At 25.3% G+C, this 25,132-nt stretch overlaps 1 protein-coding gene across 1 annotated transcript; it reads left to right on the top strand.

Moving 5' to 3' along the window:
- Positions 1-531: 531 nt before the first annotated feature.
- On the top strand, positions 532-21,864 carry LOC145840277 (DNA replication ATP-dependent helicase/nuclease DNA2-like). Its single transcript, XM_082947476.1, has 25 exons — positions 532-620; positions 1,919-2,012; positions 3,211-3,341; positions 4,490-4,979; positions 8,198-8,341; positions 10,448-10,643; positions 10,922-11,091; positions 11,212-11,413; positions 11,811-11,984; positions 12,556-12,735; positions 12,915-13,060; positions 13,131-13,319; positions 13,428-13,520; positions 14,683-14,826; positions 16,291-16,449; positions 16,739-16,881; positions 18,298-18,434; positions 18,530-18,652; positions 18,849-19,084; positions 20,115-20,204; positions 20,341-20,524; positions 20,755-20,844; positions 21,149-21,236; positions 21,382-21,485; positions 21,590-21,864. Exons 1-25 carry the CDS (start codon positions 584-586, stop codon positions 21,785-21,787), a joined length of 3,942 nt encoding a protein of 1,313 aa, XP_082803602.1. The 5' UTR covers positions 532-583; the 3' UTR covers positions 21,788-21,864.
- The last annotated feature ends 3,268 nt before the right edge of the window (positions 21,865-25,132 follow it).

Below are 25,132 nucleotides of genomic sequence, written 5' to 3'. Positions count from 1 at the left end.
AAACAAAGGATGAGATAGATTTTTTTTATTTCTAGTTATTCGTCATTTTAGTTTTTCTCTCCCATAAGGAGCCTATTGTTACCTCTGACTTTGATCAGCTGTATTTCAAGAAATATTTTGAGTTTTTAAAATTTGTAAGAAGCATCTGGTAGCTTAGTAAAAACTTTATAAAATAAGATCAAATTGTGAAAAAAGTGTAATCCCCCCCTATGCCCTTAATACACTTAAATATGTGCAGTAAAGTTGTTTAGTAGTTTTTTTTTGTTCTTATGTAATTGTATATTTGTAAGTTTTTATGTCTACCATTTTAATATACTTTAAAGATACATAGAGCGGTCATAAAATAAACTTTATATCAAGTTTTAACGTCGTTGTTATTTAAAAAAAAGTTCCATTTATTTTTATAAGAAAAATAAATCTTTTGTTTTATTTGTTAAAATTTTTAGACATTTTAATCTGTTTACATATGTAAGTAGAGTTGTTAAATAATTAAAAAATGGTAATTGATATTTAAACTTAGTTTAATTAAAGGCATTAGATATATTGTTCAAGATATTTTTTACTTTGTATTTGGTTATTCTAAATGGGAGGAAAAAGGAAGTCTATAAAAAAGTCTCCAGGTTACAAATTTTTTATATTAAAATAACTTATTTTTTTTATAAAAAGTAATGTTTTGTCTAACAATACTTCAGTCGTTGGAGAAATCTAACAAACATATATATCTAAAATTTAAGTTTGTCTTTTTTTTTTGTTTTTATGTTAAATAGATTTTAAAGCTTCAAACAATATCTATAAAAAAAAACTTAAAAGTACCAAATTAGAAAAAGGTTCAATATTTTTTTAAGCTTTAAATTTCAAAAATAGACTAATTAAGAGTATAGAGAGAAGGTATCACTTAAAGCTATAAATATGCGTTTAAATATTACATATAAGAGTAAATTAACACTACGTTCACAGGAATAGCAAAAAAAAAATATTTGTTTTTTTTTTTACTTTTAACATTAAAATTCTCAATTTAAACATTTGTATATACTAAAAACCAAAATCTAAGAATTATTTTCAACCTTTTGTAGCAGGTTTTAACTTTTTATGCACACTGTGTAACTCTGTTTTAAAATAATAAAATATAAGTTTAAGTTTTAAAACAAGTCTAACAAAAAATCTTATGAACAATTGCTTAAAAAGTTAATGACCTTGAAGCGTGTTTTATGTAGCACTTACATTACTTATTGTGTTGTACGTTTGATTGCTCTGAAAAGACAATAATGAAAGATCTCTAACTTTACAAGGAGAACAAATATACTACATAGTTTTTTGTTTTTAAATAAACAGCTCTTAATCTTAAAACAAACAGTTTAAATTAAAATGTCTAAACCTCTGATATGCATGTTTATCAAAAATTATTTAATTTATACCCATATTTTTTCTAATAGTTACAATTTTGTCATTTATTACTAAATTAATCATTTTACTTTAACGTTAAGTTAATAACTTGATTTTGTTATCTTTTTAAAAGAAAGTTTTATTTTGTGTTAGTTATATATTTGTTTACATACAAGTAGCACCTAACCTTTTTTCTGGACTTTAAAATATGTTTTTTTTAAATTTTAGTTTGTGCACTGATGAGCTATATGAGCAAAGCATTGTTTGGATAACAAAAATTAAAAAAAGAAAAAAAATACTTATTATGTTATATGATGTAAATATCTAAATATTTAGAAGTAGATGTTCTTTAAAATGCTTTTACTGCTTGACATATATTTTAAAACACATACTTATTACTTTTGTTTATAAAACAAACAAAAAAAAAACTAATTTTCATATTGTTTACTAAGTTTCAACGTTTAACAGGTTTCATTAGAGAAATATGTACTTTTATGTAAATAAATATTTGTCTTTAAAATTATTATCATTGCAGCTATTAAGTTTGGAAAAATTGCCAAAGTTTCAGTCGCAAATAAAAATAATAGGGGAAAAATAGATTTTTTCTTAAAGAAAACATCTTCAAAGTCGTTAGTTAACATTTTAATTAAAAGAAAGTAAAGTAAAACTTTGATAAAGACTAAAATTAGTTTTTTCACGGTTTAAAAAATTAGTTGCTTTTATTTGATCTCTTGGGAATTTTTTCAGTAAAATATTTTTACTTATAAATAATGTTTTGAAACTTTTGTAGTCATACTTGGTTTTAGTGATTATATTTTTGACATGTATAACTTCAAATAGAAGAATTTGTAGCTTTTAAACAATTTTGCCAAAATATTAATTTTACAACAAAACATACTTTTATAATTTATTTTTTGGGGTTGGTATCAAAAATGCATGAAGGGACATTTTTGCACGGACTCAAAAGTGACATATTTCAAAAATTTTTTATGACTAAGCTCAAGACATTACAAAACAGAATTTGACTACAGGAGCGTTAATATTTATGACAACAAGCTTTTAACATACCAGGGTTAACAAGAACCTGTAACCCTGGAAAAACCTGGAATTTGACAATCTAGGCAAAAAAATCCTAGAAAACTTAGAATTTAAGATATTTTTTTTTAAATGCTGGAATTTCAATAAAAACCAGTAAAAAACCTAAAATTTTAAACTTTTTTTTTACATTTAAAGTAACAAATTTCTGATAAGGTATAACAAAATATGTCATAAAAACTAAAAAAATTGTGAAACATGTATTTTTTTTCTTAAAAAACATATTTAAAGTAGCTTTACAGTATATTTTTGATGTTGTTGAACTATTGAAGATGATTTTTTTACCTTTAATTTAATTTTATACTAAAAATGGACCAAAAAAAGTTCAAGCCTGGAAGAAATTTACAAAAACATTTGGCAACCCGGATATATTCTTGAAACCTAAAATAAGAAAATTATTTGCAAAATTAATTGCACTGAAATGACATCTGGTTATTATTTTTTTACTCAGTAAGGTAAGAGTTTTCTCTGCAACAAATATCCTTGTTACATGCAAAATTAAATATTTAAAAATAGTAGGTGTTTGTTATGTGAATATATAAGTTAAGAATAAAATTTTATTTTAATATAAAGTTTCAATAATATATTATAATGTATACTATTGATTGTTGAAATAACATTGAAATTTTTTTTTTGTTATAAACATCTTAACTGTTTTTTATTTTAACATTTTCTTCAAAAAACAAAAAAAAAGCTTAAAATTTAAATAGCTTACAATTTATTTAATTTCAGTAACGTGAATAAGAATCCAAGTCAGATCGAAATTAGTGATGATGATGATGATTTTCAAAATAATGTCAGAAAACCGATGCAGAAACAAAAAGTTGTACAAATAGACTTGACAACTAATGAAAAGGAAAAGGGTATTTAAAACATTTGATATAATATAGTATAAAATTTAATGAACTTTCCAATATATTTAATATTTTTTATTAGTATTTGATAAATTTGATTTTAATTTCTAATTGTACATGAAAGTTCATCTAAAACTTAAATTAAACATTTAAACAAGTGATTTTTTTAGTTAGAGTTTAAATTCGATTTGATCTTATTATCATGGTAATTTATTTTTTTTAATACAAGAAAAAGTGAACGTGTTTGTTTTTACTTTAAGTTAAAAAACTGAAATTATAATAAGTTCAGATTTTTTTTATGTATTAAGATGAACTAAAACTAGTGCATTTATAAGTCAAAATCAAAAATATGAAAAGGTTTAAGAAATTAAAAACAGTGTTAAACTATGTTTATCAATTTACAGTTTTAATTAAGGCACAAATTGCTTTTTACAGTTTTTTAGTATTCAAACTAATTTTAATCATCGCATTGTTTAGAAAAACCTGTTGTATCAACTTTAAAAAAATTGAAATAAGAATTATGTGACATATAAACAAGAAGAAAAAATTACTTTTGTTTATTTTTTAGAAATAGCATTAGTTATAAGTTTAACAATTCTCTATAAGTGGTTTTAGAAAAATATTCCAAGGAACATTTCCTGAAAACTTGAGGTATTTATCTCAACCACTGTAGGAAAAATCAGATTCTTTTTATTTACAGTAAAGTTTTCTACTATAAAAAACCCATTGTGCTCTCCAAATGTTAACTATATTTCAAAAATAGTTTTGAATATTAAAAATTCCTAAAAAACACCTTGTAATGAATTAAATTTTTACAAAATAAGACCAAATTGTATAAAATGTAATTTACCTGATATGGCTTTATCTTTTCGCAAACAAAATGCAAACCATAAATTATAATACAAAAAAATTAATATATATACAAAAAAGTAATAAAAAAAATTCTTTAGTTTTTAGGAAGTATATATGTAACCAAGTATATGTAAAGCAGCTTTTTAGAAATTTATGTGTTATTAAACATTAAAAAAACATTGTGTCATGACTTTTTGTTTAGTTTGATACTTTTAGTTGTAAACAAATGTTGATATATTTTCAGCATTGTATTAGTTTGTAATCATTTAATTATTTCGATATATAAGACATTCTTAATACTTTAGATCAAGCTAAGAGGATGAAATTATCTAATGAGAATGAAATTTTTATAAAAAATGATCAGTTGGACGATAACCATAATGTTAATTTGGATACACAAACAATTAAAGCAAACAAGTCAAATGATTCACAAAATCAAAAAGCAATTTCCATGAGTAAAACTAAAATAGTTGAAACTGTAAATACCAAAAATATAAACAAGACAGATTCTAAAAACATCAAAAAAGATTTTCAGCCATTAACAAATATAAAACCAAGCAAAGAACAAAATAAAAATGAAATTAAAGGAAAAAGTGCTTGTAAAACTGCCGTAAATTCAAAAAATGATGAACTAGATGGTTTAATAATTCAAAACCTTAAAGTGGAAAATAAAACTGATGTAGAAACTACTCAAAATTTGGAAAGTGAAAATTTAGATGACAGCTTTACAGATTTGTCTTTTTCAGAATTAGATGATTTTAATGAAGACACTAATGAGATAGACTCTAATTTGAAGTTAGTTTATTGTGCGTTTAAAATTAAATACAGTATGCAAAAACTAAATTTATAAATGTACTTCATATACCTCAAGTTTGTGTATGTCAATAAGTTTAATCATGTTTTACCTGTTTTAAAATATAAAAACCATTATACTATGATATTTTTCTATGTGTATAAAAACACTACTAAAGAATTATCTTAATGCTAAAATTCGATTACTTTTAGTTTTTGAGTTTACAATGAGTTTCGACTTTACAATTAGTTTTTAAGAAAATAATTTTAAAGTTTAGTACTTCAAACACTATAAATAAAAAAGATTTTATGCTATACAATATAGTTTACATATTTTATAAAAATAGAATGATATACCTTATATTTAAAGATTTTAATATTATGTTAAAATTTATGTTGTTCTGGTTACTTCTTTAAGCTTATAAAAATAATCAGTGAATGTATATGATCAATTGCATTAGTGTGAAAATAGTTTTTAATTCTTTTCTATTTTCTCCAAATTGTATAGTTTTAAAACGTTTAAGGTTAAAGAATAACTCTATAATTATTGCCTTTAAGGCCATAGGGGGGGTAGGCCATGTTTTTTACAAGTTGATCTTATTTTATAGAGTTTTCACTAAGCTTCAAGTTGCTTTTTACCGTTTTTAAAAATTCGAATTAGTTTTTGAGATATGACCGGCCAAAGTCGGGCCGCATAACAGGTTCCTTATGGGGAAGGAAAAACTAAAACGGCGAAAAAAGACTAATGCATTCAAAATCTATCTCCTCCTTCATTTTTTAAGCAATCTTCTTCAAACTTTCACAGTCTATTCTTTATACAATAACAAAAAAACGTTGTTTGTGACTTTAAAAACTTCAAGTAAAAATACCTTTTTTTTGAAAAAAAAATTTTTTTGATAAAAAATCACTTTTTTTTTTTTTTTGTCATAAAATTTTTATTCTTTAAAATTATTAAAATTCACAAATAACGTTTTTTTCTCATAATGTAAGGAACATTTCCTGAAAATTTGAAGAAGATTGCTTGAAAAATGAAGGAGAAGATAGATTTTAAAGCCCTTTTTAAAAACTCGAGAAAAACGGCTTTAAAACTACCCTTTATATACCCTTTATAAAGACAACCCTTTATATAACCGGTCATAAAAAAAAAGTTACTTAATATTTTTAAAATCTAAAAAAAGCATCTGAAAGATTATGAAATTTACTATAATATAAGTCTATATGTTATTTTTGGTCAAAAAATGGCTTCTACCCCCCCTATGGCCTTAATTTCATTATAAATATTTAGTGATCTGCAAAAATATTTATAAAATGAAAAACTTTACAATGAGCTACAAAACTCTACACTTCTAGCTCATTTAAAGAAGATTTGTTTGTTTAGAAAGAGAATGAAAAAGTAACAAAGTTATAATACATAATTATACTTATTAATATTTAGATATAGTTAGGTGCAGCTAAATTTAAAAAACTTTAAACAGTAAGTCTTTATCAAAAAGCAATGAAAATACATACATAAATAAATTTTGAGTTATCAAGAATTTAATCCTTAATCATTCAGGACTAATAAAAAACTGTTATTACCTGATTTTATTACCAAATACTTCACTTTCTAGCCATTTTAATCCCTCAATGGACATAAGGCAAGTGGCTTTTTAGTTTTGTTCGAATTATTAAAATAGGAGCATGCTTTTATTCAGCTGGACCTGTAATTAGCTCACTTTCTCATTCTACTAAGTTTGCAGTTGGTTCATCAGTAGTGGCAAAATACGAATGATCAAAATCATCAACTTCATTTAGACATCATTTGGACAGTCACAAAGTTTGTGGCTTGATAGATTTCCTTACCTACCATAGAAAACCTTTGAATCAATACTGGTAATGACATTGTACAATCTTAGAAACTTTCTTTTCTCTGAGTGAGTCTCCATGAACCATTAACTCCTATTTTTTCAATGAGCGCCACTCTAGTTCTTTAAAGGACATTTTTAATATCATACAGTAATAGAAGTTGCAAACTCCCGACTTTCTGGTTTAGCATTTCTAATTTTACAAATTTCATACAAAGCACCCATTTTATGATCTTCCATATTTTCCTTTATGTGAATCGAGTTGCAGTTGTGTAAAACTAATCTAGTTTGTTTAACAATAAGAAAATGTTTCTGATCTGACATACATATGCTTTTTAGCTGGGAATACTTGAAAATTATATTAGGAATGTTTCTGAAATGAAGTATCACACTTTGAAAATTATCAATTTCCAGTCTTCCTGGTGCATCAACATTTGATCTTAGCAACCTTTGTCATGTTTGATAGCTGCTTTTGCTCTACGTTTGATTTTAGATAAAAACAGAAGCTATTTGATACATAATGTCACAGGTTTTTAGAAATTATTTTGCTGCACCAGACATTAATTCTAGTCCAATATCGCTACATATTGCTTCAGGTTTCCCAAATCTGAAAAATAAGTCTCTATGAAACTGTTGTCTTAAACTTTATGTTCCTATTTTTCACCCTAATTTAATCGATTCCTATCTTCTGATAAACACATGCTACAACTCTACACCAAGGGTCTGCAGGTCTAAAAAGGAACGTTTTTTATGTGCTTTATAAAACATATTTAAAGGTAATTTTTTTAAACAAAAAATTAGGCAATATATTATCCTTTAATAATAACACTAAAATTTAATTTTTGTTTTTTTCGACAATATTAACATATTAAATTAGTTGAAACAAAATTTTAATGTGGCCCGCGGGCCGCAGTTTGCCGACCCCTGCTCTACACTAAGGATCATATACTATAATTTATTTGCCAATTTTCTAAAAAAACTTTCTTGTAGGTCACACCAAATGGAAAAATGTTTTTTCTAGCAACAATTATATAAAATAATTGTAGTAATAAAAAAAAAACACTTTTTTGAACTAAAAATGTATTAAGTAAGCAGTAACTAATCAACAGTCATTTGTAATTTTTTAAGTACTAGTAGATTATAAGTTTCTACAAGAAAAAACTTAAGTTTTTTAATTATAAAGAAAAAAAATTTGATAAATTTACATTGCAGTCTGAAGGTTGTGCTGACCCCTGCTGTACACAAATACATTAAAATTAACTTATAGTATAGTATAAAAGTAATATTGTTATTTTTTTTTTTTTGTAAACCACCTAATTGGTAAACTTAGTGAAAAAGTAAAGCATATTTACATTTAAGTATATAACTGTTTTACAGCTACGAACTCTTTAAATATCGCTACAAGGCAATTAATATACAAGCTTGGAGAGATGATTACAACCAACCAGTGGTTCATATACAAGCAAAAAACTGTTGTTACAAAAATTCCAAAATTTACAATATTTATCTGAAAGATCAGTGGTTAGCTTTTTAGAATTAATTATTTTGTCCTTAACTTTGCATGTATTCATTTAAATTGTATGTTTTTATGCTTAAGCCGATTAACTAAGCACTCTATGCTTTTGAGAGCATATAATAATTAAGTGGTTATCATTGGACAGATATTAGAAATTTAATTTCTTAACTGACTTGAATCAGACTTTGTTTAAACAATTTAAAGAGTACTAATTTTGTATTATGCTCATAAAGTCTATTTGTATAATTGATAAATTAACAAATTTACCTTATGTACCTATATACTTCGGCATTTTAAAACTAAAACAATTTTATTTTTTCTGGATTGTCAGTTTCTGAAACTAAGAGTAAGACTATAACATAAGTATATACAACTTTTTTTTAATGTTTATTATTTTTTTTTTTTTATCCATTTCAACAGTAACTGAACATATTAATTAGAAATAAAACTTTTCTGTATAATTTTTTTTTGTAAAAAACTTTCAGGGTATTTTATATCACTTAAAATTAATTAAAATTTATATATAGTATAACTGTTTTTGTATTGCTAAAAACAACTAAAGTTTTTAATTAAAATTATTATAGGAAGCTTTGAAAATACATGTTAAATTATTATATGTTGAGTACATACTTTAAGTTCAACCTTAGTCATTATTTAAAATTTATACATGACATTGTTTAAAACTCTTTCTATTTTTAAACATATAAACGCTTGAAAGATCAGAAAAAATTGTTCTAAAGTTATGATTATTTTTTAATTGATCAATGAGTTTCAAAATATTATATAAACAAGTTGGACTCTATAACCTTCAAACATGTTATAATTATCAACTATAATAATGATCTAGTTGGGTCAACTTGACTAATAATTTGCTTGATAATGACACACTTACACTAGCTCAGGCTAGTTTGATTTTTAAAGATTTAAAAAATCTGTAGTTAGTTTACTTTTAACATTGAAATGAGTTTGGGTTGATTAAGTTCTAAGTACTTTGATATTTTATACGTAGCTTATGAACTACTGTTTCATGTTAGAGTGTTGGTTTTAATTATTTAGTAAGGTTTTCCGCCTCGCAGCCAGCTATACTTGAGTATAACAAATGAACGTTTCATTACTTTTTATAAACATAAATATTGAGGCATTTATTTACAGATTGCTCTTTTAATTATGTAAAAATGAAGTTAAGTATATACTAGTCAAAATCGAAAATAAAGAAAATTAATATTTTGACTTTACGTTAATTCTAAAACAAACTTTTTTAAGGAATAGTAGTTTTTATATTATAATGAAGCTTTAAAGCTTACCAAAAGTAGATCCAAAATAGAACAAGAATTTATATGCATATATTCAAACCTAGTCGTTTGCCTTAAAGACTAGCAAACTTGAATTGTGTACATATATTCATTAGAATATAGAGAATATTTAATACGCATAATTTATTTTAAACTAATAAAATAAGTAATGGTACTATACTACAAAACTTTATGCCTTTAAATTTTTTTTTGTCCATTTAGAGTAAGTATTGATTTATGTTATGATATTTTTATGCGTTTACTTACTTTAAATATAGATTTGAGTATGTTTGTATATGTTTGAGCCTTATATAGTTTTATACTGTAATAATGTATAAATTAAAGCAAAACCTAAACTATAACAATTAAATTGTTGTAATTGAAACTCGAAAAATTAAATTTATGCATTTTACTTATTGTACCATTTTGTTGTATTCATTTTGTTTATAATTTGTTGAATCCCATTCAAGTATTAAATTAGATGCAGCTGCTTGAGTTTCAATGTTTATACATTATAAATAAAAACCTAAAACGGTTTCTTAGGTTAATTTTTGTCAGCTTTCCAGTGGGCGAGCCAGAGTCTTTTAGAGAAAACAAAAGCAAACAGCTAAACCAAACAGCTTGAGAACTGCTGTATAGTGTTCAACTAAATATTTTTATATTCTTAATGTGACTACAAGTACAAACAAAATTTGTTAGGTTTTAATAAAAAAGTAAAACTACAATAAAACATATAACTAATGTTTTGTTTTCAAGCTGCATTTTCATTTAAATAATTTTTTTTTTTTTAAACAAACTAAAATGCCTTTACAAAAACAGGGGTGACTTAAAAGTCGAAAAGGGTGGCATATTTAACTTGATGACGACAGAAGGGGACGTGATACACGACACTGATGTGACGGTGGACGGCACAAACAACCTGATCGTTGTTCATCCCGATGTCCTTATCAGCTCCACCTCAGTTGCAAGTTCACTGAGGTGCCCGAGAAGAGCCGTTCTCAACGATATTTTTAAAGTTAGTTGTACATTCTTGAATATTATTTTTGGTGGTGCTTTTTTGCTGTGGAAAATTTATGTGGACATTGTATGAAAAAGTATCACATTTATGAAAAATTTTTACTGACACTTTCTGCAGGTAGTTATTTTTTAAAATGATTGTGCTCAAGAATTGTGTAATTAACTAGTTCATATACATTTTTGTATCATCATTTTTATTTTTTGTCAAGTATGATAATTTTTTATGATATATAAGATATCTTTAAATGTAATAAACAGTTTTGAACAACTTTATAGAACACAGAAATATTTGAATCAGGGAAACCTAACTCTTGCATGCTACTAGGAAGTTTACTCCACGAAGTTTTTCAGCTTGTCGTTACTAGTAAAAACAAATTGATGGGTGAAAAACAAATAAAAGCTATTGCTCAGGAAGTTGTTAGAAGTAGCACAAGCCTTTCAGATTTGTAAGTTACTGTTTCTGCTTTTAGTGTACAAAAAACAATAAAAAACTAACATTCAATGCTCTTTTGATGAATTTGAAACAAATAGTTTTATAGTAACTATTGTACAATTTAAACTTTCAGGCTTGTGCTGTATTCAACCAAAGAAAAGATAATGGAAGAAGTTCTTGAGTACGTTCCACAAATAAACAAGTGGCTTATTGAACACTCCATGTTAAATGGAAAAAGTTTCAACTCAGCCAGGGGTAGATTACAAGCTGATTTTCCTAGTGAAAATTCTGGCAACAAATTTATTAAATGCAATGCTAATTTTCATGTAGAAAAGGTAAACATTAAAGTATTTTAAACTTGTTTTCAATTTGTAGATTCAATTTAGTTGAAACTTCCTACTATTTATAGAATTTAACTTCCAGCACACAAAATTTCTTTAAAAAAAATTTGTTAAAACCTACTCTTTTTTTTTTTACTTGCTGAGTATTTTTACAATCAAACAACTTCAAATTATTTAGGACAAAAGTTTATTTAGTTTTGAATTTAGTTGTGTGTTGAACTTAACATATACTTTTTATAAACTTGAAATGTATGATAGTAAAGATTTAAACTAAAGCCTAAAGCTAGTTAACAACTAAAAATAGCCAACAAGGGTAAGAAGATAAAAGACTTATAAACTTTTTTTTTTTGTTATTGTAAAAACATCAAAACATCTCTCAAATTTAATGCAGGTTGTGGATATTGAAGAAAATGTTTGGTCTCATTTGTACGGGTTAAAGGGTAAAATAGATGTGACAGCGAACTTGCATGTGAGAAACTGCAAATCAAACAAAATTGACAAGGTTCTCCTCCCGATTGAAATTAAAACTGGTAGAGACAACGTGAGTATGGAACATAGAATTCAAGTAAGTTTTTGTTTTTGTATTATATTTTCGCCTTGTTGTAACTACAACATAAAATAATGATCAATCGAAGAGTAAATGGTTATATGGTTGAAAATTGAAATTGTTTCTATTTTCAACTTAAAGCTTTCATATTCAATTTTTTCAAATACCATGGTTTTTAGTCGTAAAACAAACCTTTATCATAAAAAAGTTAAAATAAATGTTTTTAATAAAAAGTTTCTTAATATTTCAAAAAAAGACTATGTGTATAAAATATGTTACTTATTTAAATATAATGAATAGTATGAAGGTAGTCTGCCTTTTTATATAAGAAGTTGGACATCTTTGAATGATTTGAACATACAATAAAATTGGTTTAAAAAACATAGAAAAAATCAAGAAAAGAGTTAAGACAGTTTTTTTCTATGGTTTTTTTTTCAAAATCAACTTTATTGTTGTTTAAGTAGAGTATTAAAATTAAAAATTAATGGTAATTTTTGTATACTTTGTGTTTTAAGTATCATAAATAGTCAGTAAGTTTGTTCTAAAGTAATCTTCAGATACACATAAAGTGAAAAAAAAAATTATTCAGGCTGCAATATATTCTATGTTTTGTTTGAGTAGGAGGTCAAAATTTTCAGAGCAATCAAGTGAACATAGCGAGTACAAACCAGTTCAACTAGGACTACTTCTCTACTTAAAAACTGCAAAACTGGCAACGGTGCCTTTAAAGACACATGATAGAAGAGGAATTGTTCAGCTTCGTAACAAAGTGAATAATGAAGGCTTATAATAAAACTTGATTGAATATTTGTTTGAGTTGCCAAGTTTTTCCACGTTAAACACATACTTTATTTATTATGAAAATGTGAAATATCCTTGAATAGTCCAAATTTTGCAACTTTTCTGCTATAATTTTATTTTTTAAAAATTTTAACGTTCACAATGTAGATTGCTGTTTACAAGCAGTCAGTGATCAGCTTTACACGGGAAAAACCGAACGAGCTGAAAACAAACTTTAGTTTTCCAGATTTCGCTGACGATAACAGAACGTGCAGTTATTGTGACCAGGCCAGAAACTGTGCTCTCGTCTACAAGTTTGCACAATTTTGTAGTTAGAACAAATTAGTTTGAAGCGACGTGTTCTTTATTTGTACTATTTTGTAGATCTTCTCCAAATAATGCGTTACATAGCAAAGACATGAAAGAACAAATAGAAAGTTTTACTAGCAGTTTAGAATCAATTGAAATAAGTTATTTTCGTCATTGGATGTCTTGTGTTTTATTAGAACACATGTGTAAAAACGAGCAAAACAACAGTTCTAATCAATTCTGGTTGAAAAATCCCAATGAAAGGTTTTTATTTGAATTAAAACATACTGTTTACATTTTAACTTTTGTTTACAGTTAATTTTAATTTGAAAAGACAACAATATTTTTTATTGATATTTTTTTTAATTCAAGGAGCAAAGCAAGAACTTGTATTACGAATATGAAATTATCTGCATCAGTTGTCAGAGATGAAAACTCTAATTTCTTCTTACATACTTTCAAAAGGTACGTTTTCTATTAACTTTAACAAGAACAGTTAGAAAATAAGAACATGATTAACCAAAAGTAATTTAAAAATAACTTAATTTTATAAAATCAAAAATAAGTGCTTTTATATTTTAATCTCAACAGTTTTTCAACCTTTGTTCATTTAACATTTTATAAGATTTTAAATAAAAGTAAAACTTAAAAAGTTTTGGTTTCTTTTTTTCTACTGGTTAGTAAGGTTTATCATTTAGAGACAATTTTTTTCTTGATTTTAACAAAATTTTTTATTTACCTATATACTATATTGAAATTTACATATAATGTAAAATCATTAAATTTTACATTACTCTTGATTATAAAAAATAGGACAATATTTTAATAATTCTAACAATTTCATATCGTTATTTTCTAGATTAAGACTATTTGTGACATTTCAATTATTAGTAACTGTGAATTTTTAAATTCATAGTATAACATAACTTTGTTTAAAAGTATGTTTTTAAATAAAACTTAAAAAGTTTTGGTTTCTTTTTTTCTACTGGTTAGTAAGGTTTGTCATTTAGAGACAATTTTTTTCTTGATTTTAACAAATTTTTTATTTACCTATATACTATATTGAAATTTACATATAATGTAAAATCATTAAATTTTACATTACTCTTGATTATAAAAAATAGGACAATATTTTAATAATTCTAACAATTTCATATCGTTATTTTCTAGATCAAGACTATTTGTGACATTTCAATTGTTAGTAACTGTGAATTTTTAAATTCATAGTATAACATAACTTTGTTTAAAAGTATGTTTTGAGTACGTGGTTACCTAAGATCAGAATACGTAAGACTTTGATTTTATAGTAAATAAAATTACGTTATTCATATAATTAGTTTAGAGCCTATTTATAGTCATTTTTAAATAATGTACACAATATTGACGCTAATAGTTTTGAAAGACAAAAGTAAACGGTTGTGCAAGCTTCTTTTTGATTTGAAAAACTATATCTAAGCTTATACTACTAGGTATTATATACTGGAAATATTTTAAAAGAAATTAAAAAAATTCTAAGCATGTTAAAAAATAAATGTTTTTAGTTTTTAGACATTGTTGTTCTAAGTTTATTAACTAACCTAAAAACTATGGACTGTATTCACTAGAATGAAATTTTAAAACTTTTCAGAACAGGCACAGATGAGGAAAAAGTTGAAAATTTTCAGGAGAACGAAATGGTGGTGCTTAGTGGAAGCGAGCCATCATTTACGGCCATTGCATACCCTTACATTCAGAAAATAGATAGAAACTTCATTGTTCTCAAAATAGATAGGTATATTTTACGGGTTGGTGTCAAATTTGCACGAGCGGACAAAATTGCACGAAGATACTTTTGCACGGAGACATGTTTGCACGGGTTGAATATTCAATTGTATATTATTTCTTTATTAATTTTATTTTGATTATATTTTTTTTTAATTTGGTTTATATTTATTTATTTTTTGTTTTACTACCACTGTTATTCCTTACCCTCGGTCGGTAATTTTCTTTTTTTTTTTTTTGATTAACTTATATTTATTTATTTATTTTTCTTGTTTTATTTAATAATAATTTTTATTAGTTTTTTTTTACTACTACTGTTACCCCTAACCCTTACCCTCGGTCAGTAACTTTTTTTCTTTTTGTTTTGTTTTTACTCTCGTGCGAAAATAACTCTCCGTGCGAAATAGACCCTTGGTGCAAATTTATCTTTGTGCAATTTTGACCCGTTCCCATGTTTTACACCTCTAAGATACTTAAACAGTTTTATCAAGTAAATAATAGCTAGAGATTGTTAAAATTAAATTTTACATTTAAAACAAGCCTACAACTCACTCATATCAATTCAGTCTTTTTTTTTATCACTGGCTAGTTTGTTTTATTGACATTTGGTTTTTTTAATTGAAGACTTGTTATTTAGTTTTATTTAATTAGCTTTATTAAAATTTTATTTTTAACCTTTTAGCTAGTATATTTTCAATATGTTTTCAGTTTCAAGTTTTTAAATTCAGTCTAGATTTAAAATTGTTTTTATGCTTTGAAGATTGGTAAACCTGTCAGAATTAATGGGTGCACGAAAATTCAAAACCTGGCAATTAAATTTTCTCTATAAATATATTTTTACTTTTCAGTCTTGTTAGTTTTTATTATATTAAACCCCTTTTTTAATTTAAATTAACTTTTTGGATAGGCGAAAAAAAGTTTTCAAGCTATTGAAATATGGTAATTTTTAGTTATTATGAACTAACTATAAAAAAAAAATTTTTTCCAATTTGCCATACAAATGTTATTATTTAGAGTTACATGAGCTTATTTTTCTAAAGATATTGACGCTTAAAAATTAAATTTTCACATATAGAACTGTCTAATTTGAGTATTCATGTGACCAAATTAAGTAATGTCTTTATATTTATTTTTACAAAATAAATGCAAAATACTGTGAACAAAAATTATTTATAAAAATATTTCATAACTGTTAGTAACAATGAAAACAAGACTATTTGTTTAGAAGTAATGAACTTAACATAAATAGGTAATAAGTTATTATGTAATTAGGCGTATAAGCCTATTCTAAACAATATTTAACAGCATTTGAAACCACTATACAATCTATCATACTTATATTTTTTTCTAATAGCATCAATTACTGTTTATATACTAATTATGAGTATTTCAATAAACTTTCTAAGAGAAAATTTACATATTAACTTTCTTCAGTTTTCTACGATCACGGTAAAGTTTAACCATTATATTTTAGAGATTTATCTTCTTATGGTACGAAGATGCACTACTCAATCGACAAATATATATGGGCGAGTCACACGAGTTTGCAAAACTCTCTCAGCAATTTGTCTATTTTGCTCACAACAAACCAAGTTCATTGTAAAAAACTACGAAGGCTCATCATACACCAACAGTTTGTTCTATGTATAGTAAATAAAACATTGTATTTTTAAATTATGAACTTTAAAAAGTGTATAGACATTTTAAAGTTAAATTACGACATTTTTATCTCACTGGCTTATGATTTTTTTTAATATTTAAAGTAATTTTCTTCAATAAGTTGTAACCAAATATTACATTGAAGCTTAGAGTTGTGACTCTTTTTGAATAAGATATTGAGTTAAGCAACAATTTTCTAACTTCTGTGTCAAATTGTTATTAAAGGCTTAAAGTTTTATTCAATTGTTAAATTTAAACTTTAGGGAGCCTACTTTTGAAAAAGGGCTGGGCATGATAGACAGACGCCACAATAAAGAAGTAGAAAGACTTCTGAAAGGATTGAATCGAACACAAAGACAAGCGATTAAAAAAGTTCTACAATCGAGTGATTACACTCTTGTCGTGGGTTAGTTGCTTTAGTTTCGGTTTATTTTATTAGTAATTATTAAGTTAAAAACTAGTTTGTTGTAGATTTTAAGTTTTTTATTTGATTTTGAAAGAAATCAGTGTTATTTATTCCTTTTTAATTTTTTATTCGAATTCATTTAACGTTTTATAGTTATTTGGTTTTTGTTTAAAAAAAATATTTTATATACTTTATTATTTCAAGTTGTACACTTTGTTACCCATATGAAAAAATTTATAACAAGGAGTTTTAATTATTAACAAAAATTAAAAATCTGTTTGAACTTCTATCAGTTTTTAATTTTTGTGTTATTAGGGGTACAACATTTTTTTCTATGTTCTGTTTAGTTTTTGTTTTTTAAATGAAAATATTTTTTAAACTAAGTATATAACATATAAGTAAACAAAAAAGGAAATAACTTTATTATTTAAAACAAAAAAATAAATCTAAAAGTTCACGTTATTGTCCTAACGAACTAAATCTGTTACATCTTAAGTATGTTAATCTGATCTTAATATAATAAAAAAGAACAGTTAATTAAAAGAACAACAACAAGAAGTTGCTAATAATTAAGTTTAAACTTTGCACTGTTAAAATTAAATTGTTTGTGTAAATTTATTTCGACTAAATTTATGCAGCAGACATACATATGTTTTAACAATCAAAATATTATTCTGGTAGTTTAGGATACTTTTATTTAAAAAACTACACAAAGGTTTTTATTCTTCTGGTGTTTTGATAAACTGTTTTAAAAAATTGTTAGGCATCTAATAATAACATGAATATACATTGAAAGTATACTTTTTTAAAGTAGTTTAAATTAAAAAAGTTAATATATACAAACTAACTTTGTTAAGCTAAGTTTTGATAATTTCTTAAAATTTTTTGCAAAACTAGATAAGACACAGTTTTTAAGCTTTTATAGTATAATATAAATTGAAAATATGTTCAAGTAGAAATGAATTAGATTTTTCTGTATTTTAAAAACTAAGTAGAGTTGTATAAGCCTTTTATTTTATAATAATCTAGGAAAAAATCACACTTGATTGCTGAACATAAGAGTGTGTGTATATTAAAACATTATAACTTAGTTTTAATGAAAGATATTATAAGTATGAAGTATATGATTTTTTTTATCATTTATTTATAAATATTTTAAAACTATCATTCAAGTAATTTTTGTTTTTTATGTTCATTTAAGACGCGTTTTAAGTCAATTTTTCTTTGCATATCACAACAATCGTTCGATACGCAAATAAAAATTTATCAGCAGCTATAACAAACTTTAAAAACAAGCAACAAAAACTAAGAAATTATTAACATTTGATTTTTTAATGAATCAAAAATAAGTTTAGTGATAAGTTTTAAATTTTTTTAAATAGTATTACTGTTTTTTGAACTTGTTTGCATGCGTAGGTACGCCAGGCAGCGGCAAGACAACAGTGATCGCTGTCATGATCCGGATACTGCTCCTCCTCGGCTACAAAATCCTCTACTCCTCCTACACTCACTCTGCAGTGGACAACCTGCTCATCAAACTGAAAAACTATAACGTAAGTTTAAAAACTGTAAAAAAATGAGTACTTTTTTCAGGTTTAAAAGAGTAATTCAATTGAATAACATTATAACTTTTGCAACCTTTCTTTAGGTGAATTTTCTGCGATTAGGACAGCGAAGTAAAGTACATCCCGACATTTTACCTTACTGTGACCAAGTTATTTCAGAGAATTTCGACAATCCACAACAGCTCAAAGACTTGTATGATAAAGCGGTGAGTTATAAAGATTCTATTGAGTTTTTTGTGTCTATTAAAACTTTTATGAATAAAAGTAGTTACTACTGTCTAATAAATTATACTTCTATGATTTGCAAGTAACTTATGTTAAAAAACCAATACTATTTACATATTATTATTTTTTTAGTAGTTGTACAAAATTTAAGTAAACTAATTATAAATTGTACATCAGGAAGTGGTAGCATGCACCTGTCTTGCTGTTTCGTCGCACCCTTTCTTTGCATCACGCTCAAAACTGGACAATGACGTCATAGTACCCATCATACCTCATTTCGACGTTTGCATCGTCGACGAAGCATCTCAAATAAGCCAGCCGATTTGCATAGCTCCCCTGTTGCATAGCAACAAGTTCGTCTTGGTCGGTGACCACAAACAACTGCCCCCTCTTGTGGTCAGTAGTCAAGCGAAGTTAGTTATGTAGTGTTGTATGTTCTGTTCGTATGAAAATATTCACAATAGTATAATATTAGTATTACATTGATTTATTATAATTTAACCAACAACTTAATTTTTTTAATTTGTTAATAAAAATATCTGGTATATTTAAACTTTTTTTTATGAGTATTTTGATAATTTAACATTATTAAGATGTGTACTGAGATATTTGTTTATTTAATACACACATATTAAAAAATAAGCAATCATATATTTTAAATGGGTACGTTTCTATTTATATTTTACTAACTTATTTTGTTATATTTAAGAGTTATATTTTTACACGTTCAAATTAACCATATATTTTGTTCTAACAAAGACAGTCAAACCATATATCTAGTAGCTTAATTTAAACTTTAATATTCGTGGAGATCTGGTGTGCCCAATTTACTAAACATTGGTAATCAACAGTTTTTTAAGTCTCACTATTGTAGAATATACTTTTCTCTAAAAAAAAAAGTCAAACAAGCTGTAAATTTTTCACAAAACTTTTTTAAAATACTAACAACTAACATATTAAAAACTAGTTCACCTTTTTTTAAGTTTTGAGCTAAACCTATTCTTTATCCAGCAGACTTTAAAATTATGTGTTTTGCTCTAAAGCTGTTTTTGTATAACATATGCGTTCAACTTCTAAATCATGATACTTTAGATACAAGTAAACTATTAAAAATAGATCACTTACTTATTTTACCTAAGTTAAGACTATAAAAGCAACTATGTTTCTTTTATAAAATGTTTATTATTATTTTATATTTATATATATTATGTTTTTTATGTTTTTTGTTTTTGTAAAACTGAAGTTTTAGAAATAAGTTTTAATTTTTTTTTACAGTAAAATAAAGTTTTATTTTAGTATAAAGTTGAATTTTTTTACGTATTTAAGTTTAAGTACTGGAAAATACAAATATAACTAAGGTTGTATTAAATTTTAACTTATCATTAGATATACTTTAATTGACATTTTAATTTATTTATATGTGATATTGTTGTTATATTAAAGGGAAATAGGAGCAGACGAAAGTCTGTTTAGAAGACTGTCAGTTCAGAAATCTTCGCTTTCAGAATTGAATGTTCAGTATAGAATGAATCAGTGAGTTTCAAAAAAAATAATGACACTGTTAAAAAATGTAATACAGTTGTATAACAAGTTGTACAGAGCATATTTATAATTAAAGTTAATGATATTCATACACATAAGACTAAAGCTTCTTTGTTTACTACAACAGAGAAATAATGGATATAAGCAACATGCTCACATACGAAGGGAAACTTGAATGTGCCAAAATCGAAATTGCACAATCTAGATTGAAATTGAACAAATATGATCAAGTAGAAGTTTCAGATGAAAACAGATGGCTTCTTGATTGCATCAGCCCAGATTATCCAGTTCATTTTTATGATACTAGTAATGTGAGAAAATTTGTTTGATATGTATTTTTCTCTTTTACAATGATCGAACCTTAATTCAATGAATAATAACTTTTCTGATTAGTTATATACAATGTTAAGATAGAATATTATTATTTCTTGACGACAAATTGTTTCTTTTTTTGTATATCATCATAATTTTTAGACACTTAAGTCAAATTTATTACACATTAAAAACTTTTTTTAATAAGTTTTCGGTACTTACTTTTCAGATTATTGAGGTAAACAATAAAGAGAATCAGAAAAATTCAAACATATACGAAGCAGAATTTGTTTCAGTTATATCCAGTTATTTTATCAAGGTGGTTTATTATTTGTGTAACTAAAAAAAATTTTTCTATCATAGCTTTCTATAATATGTTTTAAAATTACCTGCTTAGAAGTGGATTTTAAATATTTGAACTTCATTTGAGTTTAATTAAAATGAGTATATTATATTTAAGATCATCAGATGTAAAAGGTGCCATAAAATTGTACAACAATATTTTTTATAACTTTAGCATTAAGTTTGAAGAAACTACGCTACGCTTCTAAAATGTTTACTGACACTTACCACTTTGACTTATAAGTTTTCTAACCTGTTTCAAGTTTTGTTGTGCATTTTAGGCTGGCTGCTCCCCACAAAATATAGGAATTGTTTCTCCATATAGAAAACAACTAGAAGCTGTCAAGAAAAGCCTCGCTTCTTGCACCGGTAATTCATATTTTTATAATCAAAAATAAAAGCATTTTATTACAAGATATAAATTTCAAATACGTATTTTTCAAAAGTATTTTATTTATTTAAAAAACCTTTATGTATGATATTAAGTTTAGTTTTTAAATTACTGTTTTCACAGACGAGGCCGAAAAAATTGAAGTTAACACCGTCGACAAATATCAGGGCCGAGATAAAAGTGTCATACTGATTTCATTCGTTGCGAATGAAGTTTCAAGTAAAAGAGTAAGCCCTTACACATTTTTTAAGTAACATTGTTATTCAATTTCTACAAATATAGTTATTTTTTGTGTTAAAAGATATTGATAAATGTTAATTTTTGATAAAAGGAAGACAGCCACGAGAGATTACTAGATGATTGGCGACGCTTGAATGTGGCAGTAACAAGATCCAAGCACAAATTAATCATGGTTGGAAACGTTGACTGCCTCAAAAGTTACCCACCCTGTAAAAAATTGGTAGAAATTTTACAGGAAAAGTCGTTCATTAAAGAAGCCCCAAAAGACATTAACTTCTTAAAGGAGTAAAATTAATAATAGATAATTTTCGATATGTAGTAAACTTTTATACACTAATAGGAATAAGTTTTTTGCAAGTGTTATAATTTATACAGTATTTTTCAACAGTCGTTAGCTTTGCAGCCGAAAAATAGTGCTGGAAAATCATTATGTTATACGTCATTATGGCTGGCCGTTAGTGTTTTTTATGTTTATTATATACACAATTCTGTTTGAAAATTTACTGATCTATTTGTAAATATTTGTTTTATTATAGAATTGATTTTGTTAGTAGTAAATAAACATCAAGTGAAAAAAGTAAAACTTAATTAGTATTATGTTTGTCATACTGAGAAAATTCTTATTAAAAATTTTGACATCATTACGTCAAACTGAGTTCAGCATAAAATTTATACATATATAAAAAAAAGTATACAGTGCTTATTCACTTATCCGGACACATTGGGCAAGGTTTTTCTGTAAACATGTCCGGATAACTAAAGTTCCGGATAAATCATTGTACCAATAATTATAAACCAATGTACAAAAAATCATTTTTTTCATATAATAATATAACTGCTGCATATAATGCAATGCATAATAAAAGTGTTATGGTAAAAACAAATACATAGTAATTATGAGTAATGTATAATAAAATGATAAAGAATAAAAGCTAAACTTAAGGTTAATTTATTTATTTTTTCTAAGGTAGAAAAACATCAGACTTACTGACCCTCTGCAATTATATGCGTTTTTTAAGGGTCAAGCAAGTAAAATTCATCAATTGCAATTCCACCTGCCCTAACTATTAATTTCAAAAAGATTAATTTTTTTTTGATAGAAAATATAAATTAAAATTATCCTTAAAAACAAAAAATAATTTAAACCTATCTCTTACAATAAAAAAAACCTTTTTAAACAAAAAAAAAAACAGACAGAAAGAAAACGAGAAACTTTGACTAAGTTTAAAGTCAATTTAACGGAAACATATCACTCCTAACAAACTAGTTTTTTTTTGAAGTTTTACTGAAATAAATAACTGATGTTTGTTTTTATACTTTTTCCACGTTTTTCAGCAGAAAACTCTTGGAATTTTAAAAGTTGTGAAACTTTTTTAATGAAATTTTGTAGTTACTATTGAAAATTTTTGAATTTTCTTCTAACCAAAACTGTCCGGATAAGTGAATAAGCACTGTATTATAAAAATCACGATAAAAAGTAAAATAAAGTAGTTACAACAATAAAGAAATTATCTTATAAAAGACTGAAGAAAATAAAATATAAGAAAAGGAAAAGAGCAAGTTTCTTAAAACACTAAAAGTAGAAAAAACACTAAGTTCTGGATAAATCACCGCAAATAAATTACAATTCAACTCAAATTTAAAATATTTCTACATATTTAATCATTTAGTTACAATTAGCAAAGCAAAACAAACATATGGATGTTTAGTATAAAATTAAAACAAAGCGAAAGTTTTTAAAGACGCGAAAAAAAAAGCACAACATCAAAGAGAGGTTGAATTATTTAAATGTTTTTATTGATAAACTATCGCAGATGTTTAAAAATGTTTTCAGCTATTCATAAAGACGATAACAATATGCACACGTTAAAGTAAAGTAGAAAAAAAATTGTTGTTAATAAACTGTTTGGTTTTACTCATTGTATCGTGTTAGAATCCTGTTCGGATGATAAAAGCCGGGTTGCCTCAAAACTTTGGAGTACTGGAAAAACCTGAAAATTAAGAAGTTTTGACAAAAAAATGGTAAATTTAAAAATCATTACATGTAAATTACTAAAAATTTCAATTTGACACAAAAATATATTATATAGATTAAAAAAATTGTCATCATCAAACATTTGTTTTATGAAAAAACTCCTTTACAGTATGTTTTCAATGTTCTTATACTACTTAACACAGTTTTTAAACTTTACTTAAAACTAAAAATTGACCCAAAAACGTGTACTATCAAATACAAATAGTCCCAAAAACCAGTGGCAATCCTGTGAGTAGAATTTTTTGCAAAAAGAACTTTCGAAACTAAACTGCATGAGACAAAAATGGTTGACAAAAAGTTCTTAAGCAAGAAAAACGAAGATATAAGTTAAGTAGTAACAAACACTTTGATAGAAGAAACTGATTAGGAAAACAAAAAAATAGAGTTGAAAATATTTTTATTGAACGAAATAATAAATTTGTTACTGACCAAGTCAGTAGATAAAAATAGAAAAAATTCCTTCCCACCTAAGGAGGTGAAGTGAAGGGTGATTAAGAACTAAATGATACTTAGTCAGTAAATGCTAAAAAAAGACAAAAGGCTAGGAAGAATTCTTTTTAGATAAAGGATAAAGAAATTGTAGAAAACAAGCATTAATTAGTTCAGTTAACTGTTAAAAAAATTAAAAATTGACAAAAAGTTTAGAAAATTTTGTTAATAAATATTTAAGACAGTTGCAGCTACCTTAAAACTTAAATGATTGTTCAACCGTAGGTTAAAAACAGCTTTAAAGGTTTAAAAACGATCCTTGTAGAATGAAGTACATATAACTTGGTTAAGTATAACTATATATTTAAATTTTAACGGCACTGATAATAAAATAATTTTCTGCTAGCTTTAATTCTAGCAAAAAAGGTTATAAATAACACAAAAAAACATACTAGCTTAAATAACAAAATGATTGTTGTTATTTTTCAAGGAAAATGATAAGCACAGACAGAAATATTAGAATATAATGTAATGCACATGACAAAATGTTAGTAGTGTTTTAAGCAGCAGTTCTAATAAAAAAGGAAATACTGTTTTATCTGTTAGTGAAAACAGCTAAAGTACAAAAACTTTGAATAGTCATAATGATACTGATAAAATTATAATTGATATCCACATATTAATTCTAGATATGTTCACAAAAAAGTGTCCATCAAATTACTTTAGCTTTATATACAATCAAATATAGGGTTGCATGCAATCTGTCTAAAAAGAAGATAGATGGAGCAAAAAATTAAATAAAAAAAATAAATATCAACAACTGCAAATAAAAATATAAGTTGTTTTAAAAGTTTAAGATTCTTTGTCGTACAATTTTTGCTATTTACCAATTTGATTTTCTTTTAATTGTAAGCTTTAATATTAGATAGATCTGGTAAGATATATCAAACAATAGAATATAAAGTTATATTTGCGGCAGTAAATTTTCTCTAAAGAATATTGCAATTGAAAGAAGTATAAACTTAATATGTAAAACTTACAGAAAAACTACTTCTTCAAAAATTACTGCTTGTATAAAAAGTTTGTTTATTAATAACTATAGTTGTAAAGCGTAACGTATTTAACAATATAATCTCTATGAATGAACAGCAAACAGTATACATAATTAGA

This window comes from Thalia democratica, chromosome 7, assembly GCF_965202585.1.
Source record: "Thalia democratica chromosome 7, ktThaDemo2.hap1.1, whole genome shotgun sequence".
NCBI classification, from domain to species: domain Eukaryota; kingdom Metazoa; phylum Chordata; class Thaliacea; order Salpida; family Salpidae; genus Thalia; species Thalia democratica.
The sequence above is the reverse complement of the archived record's forward strand: the minus strand, read 5'-3'. Positions and strand labels throughout refer to the sequence as shown.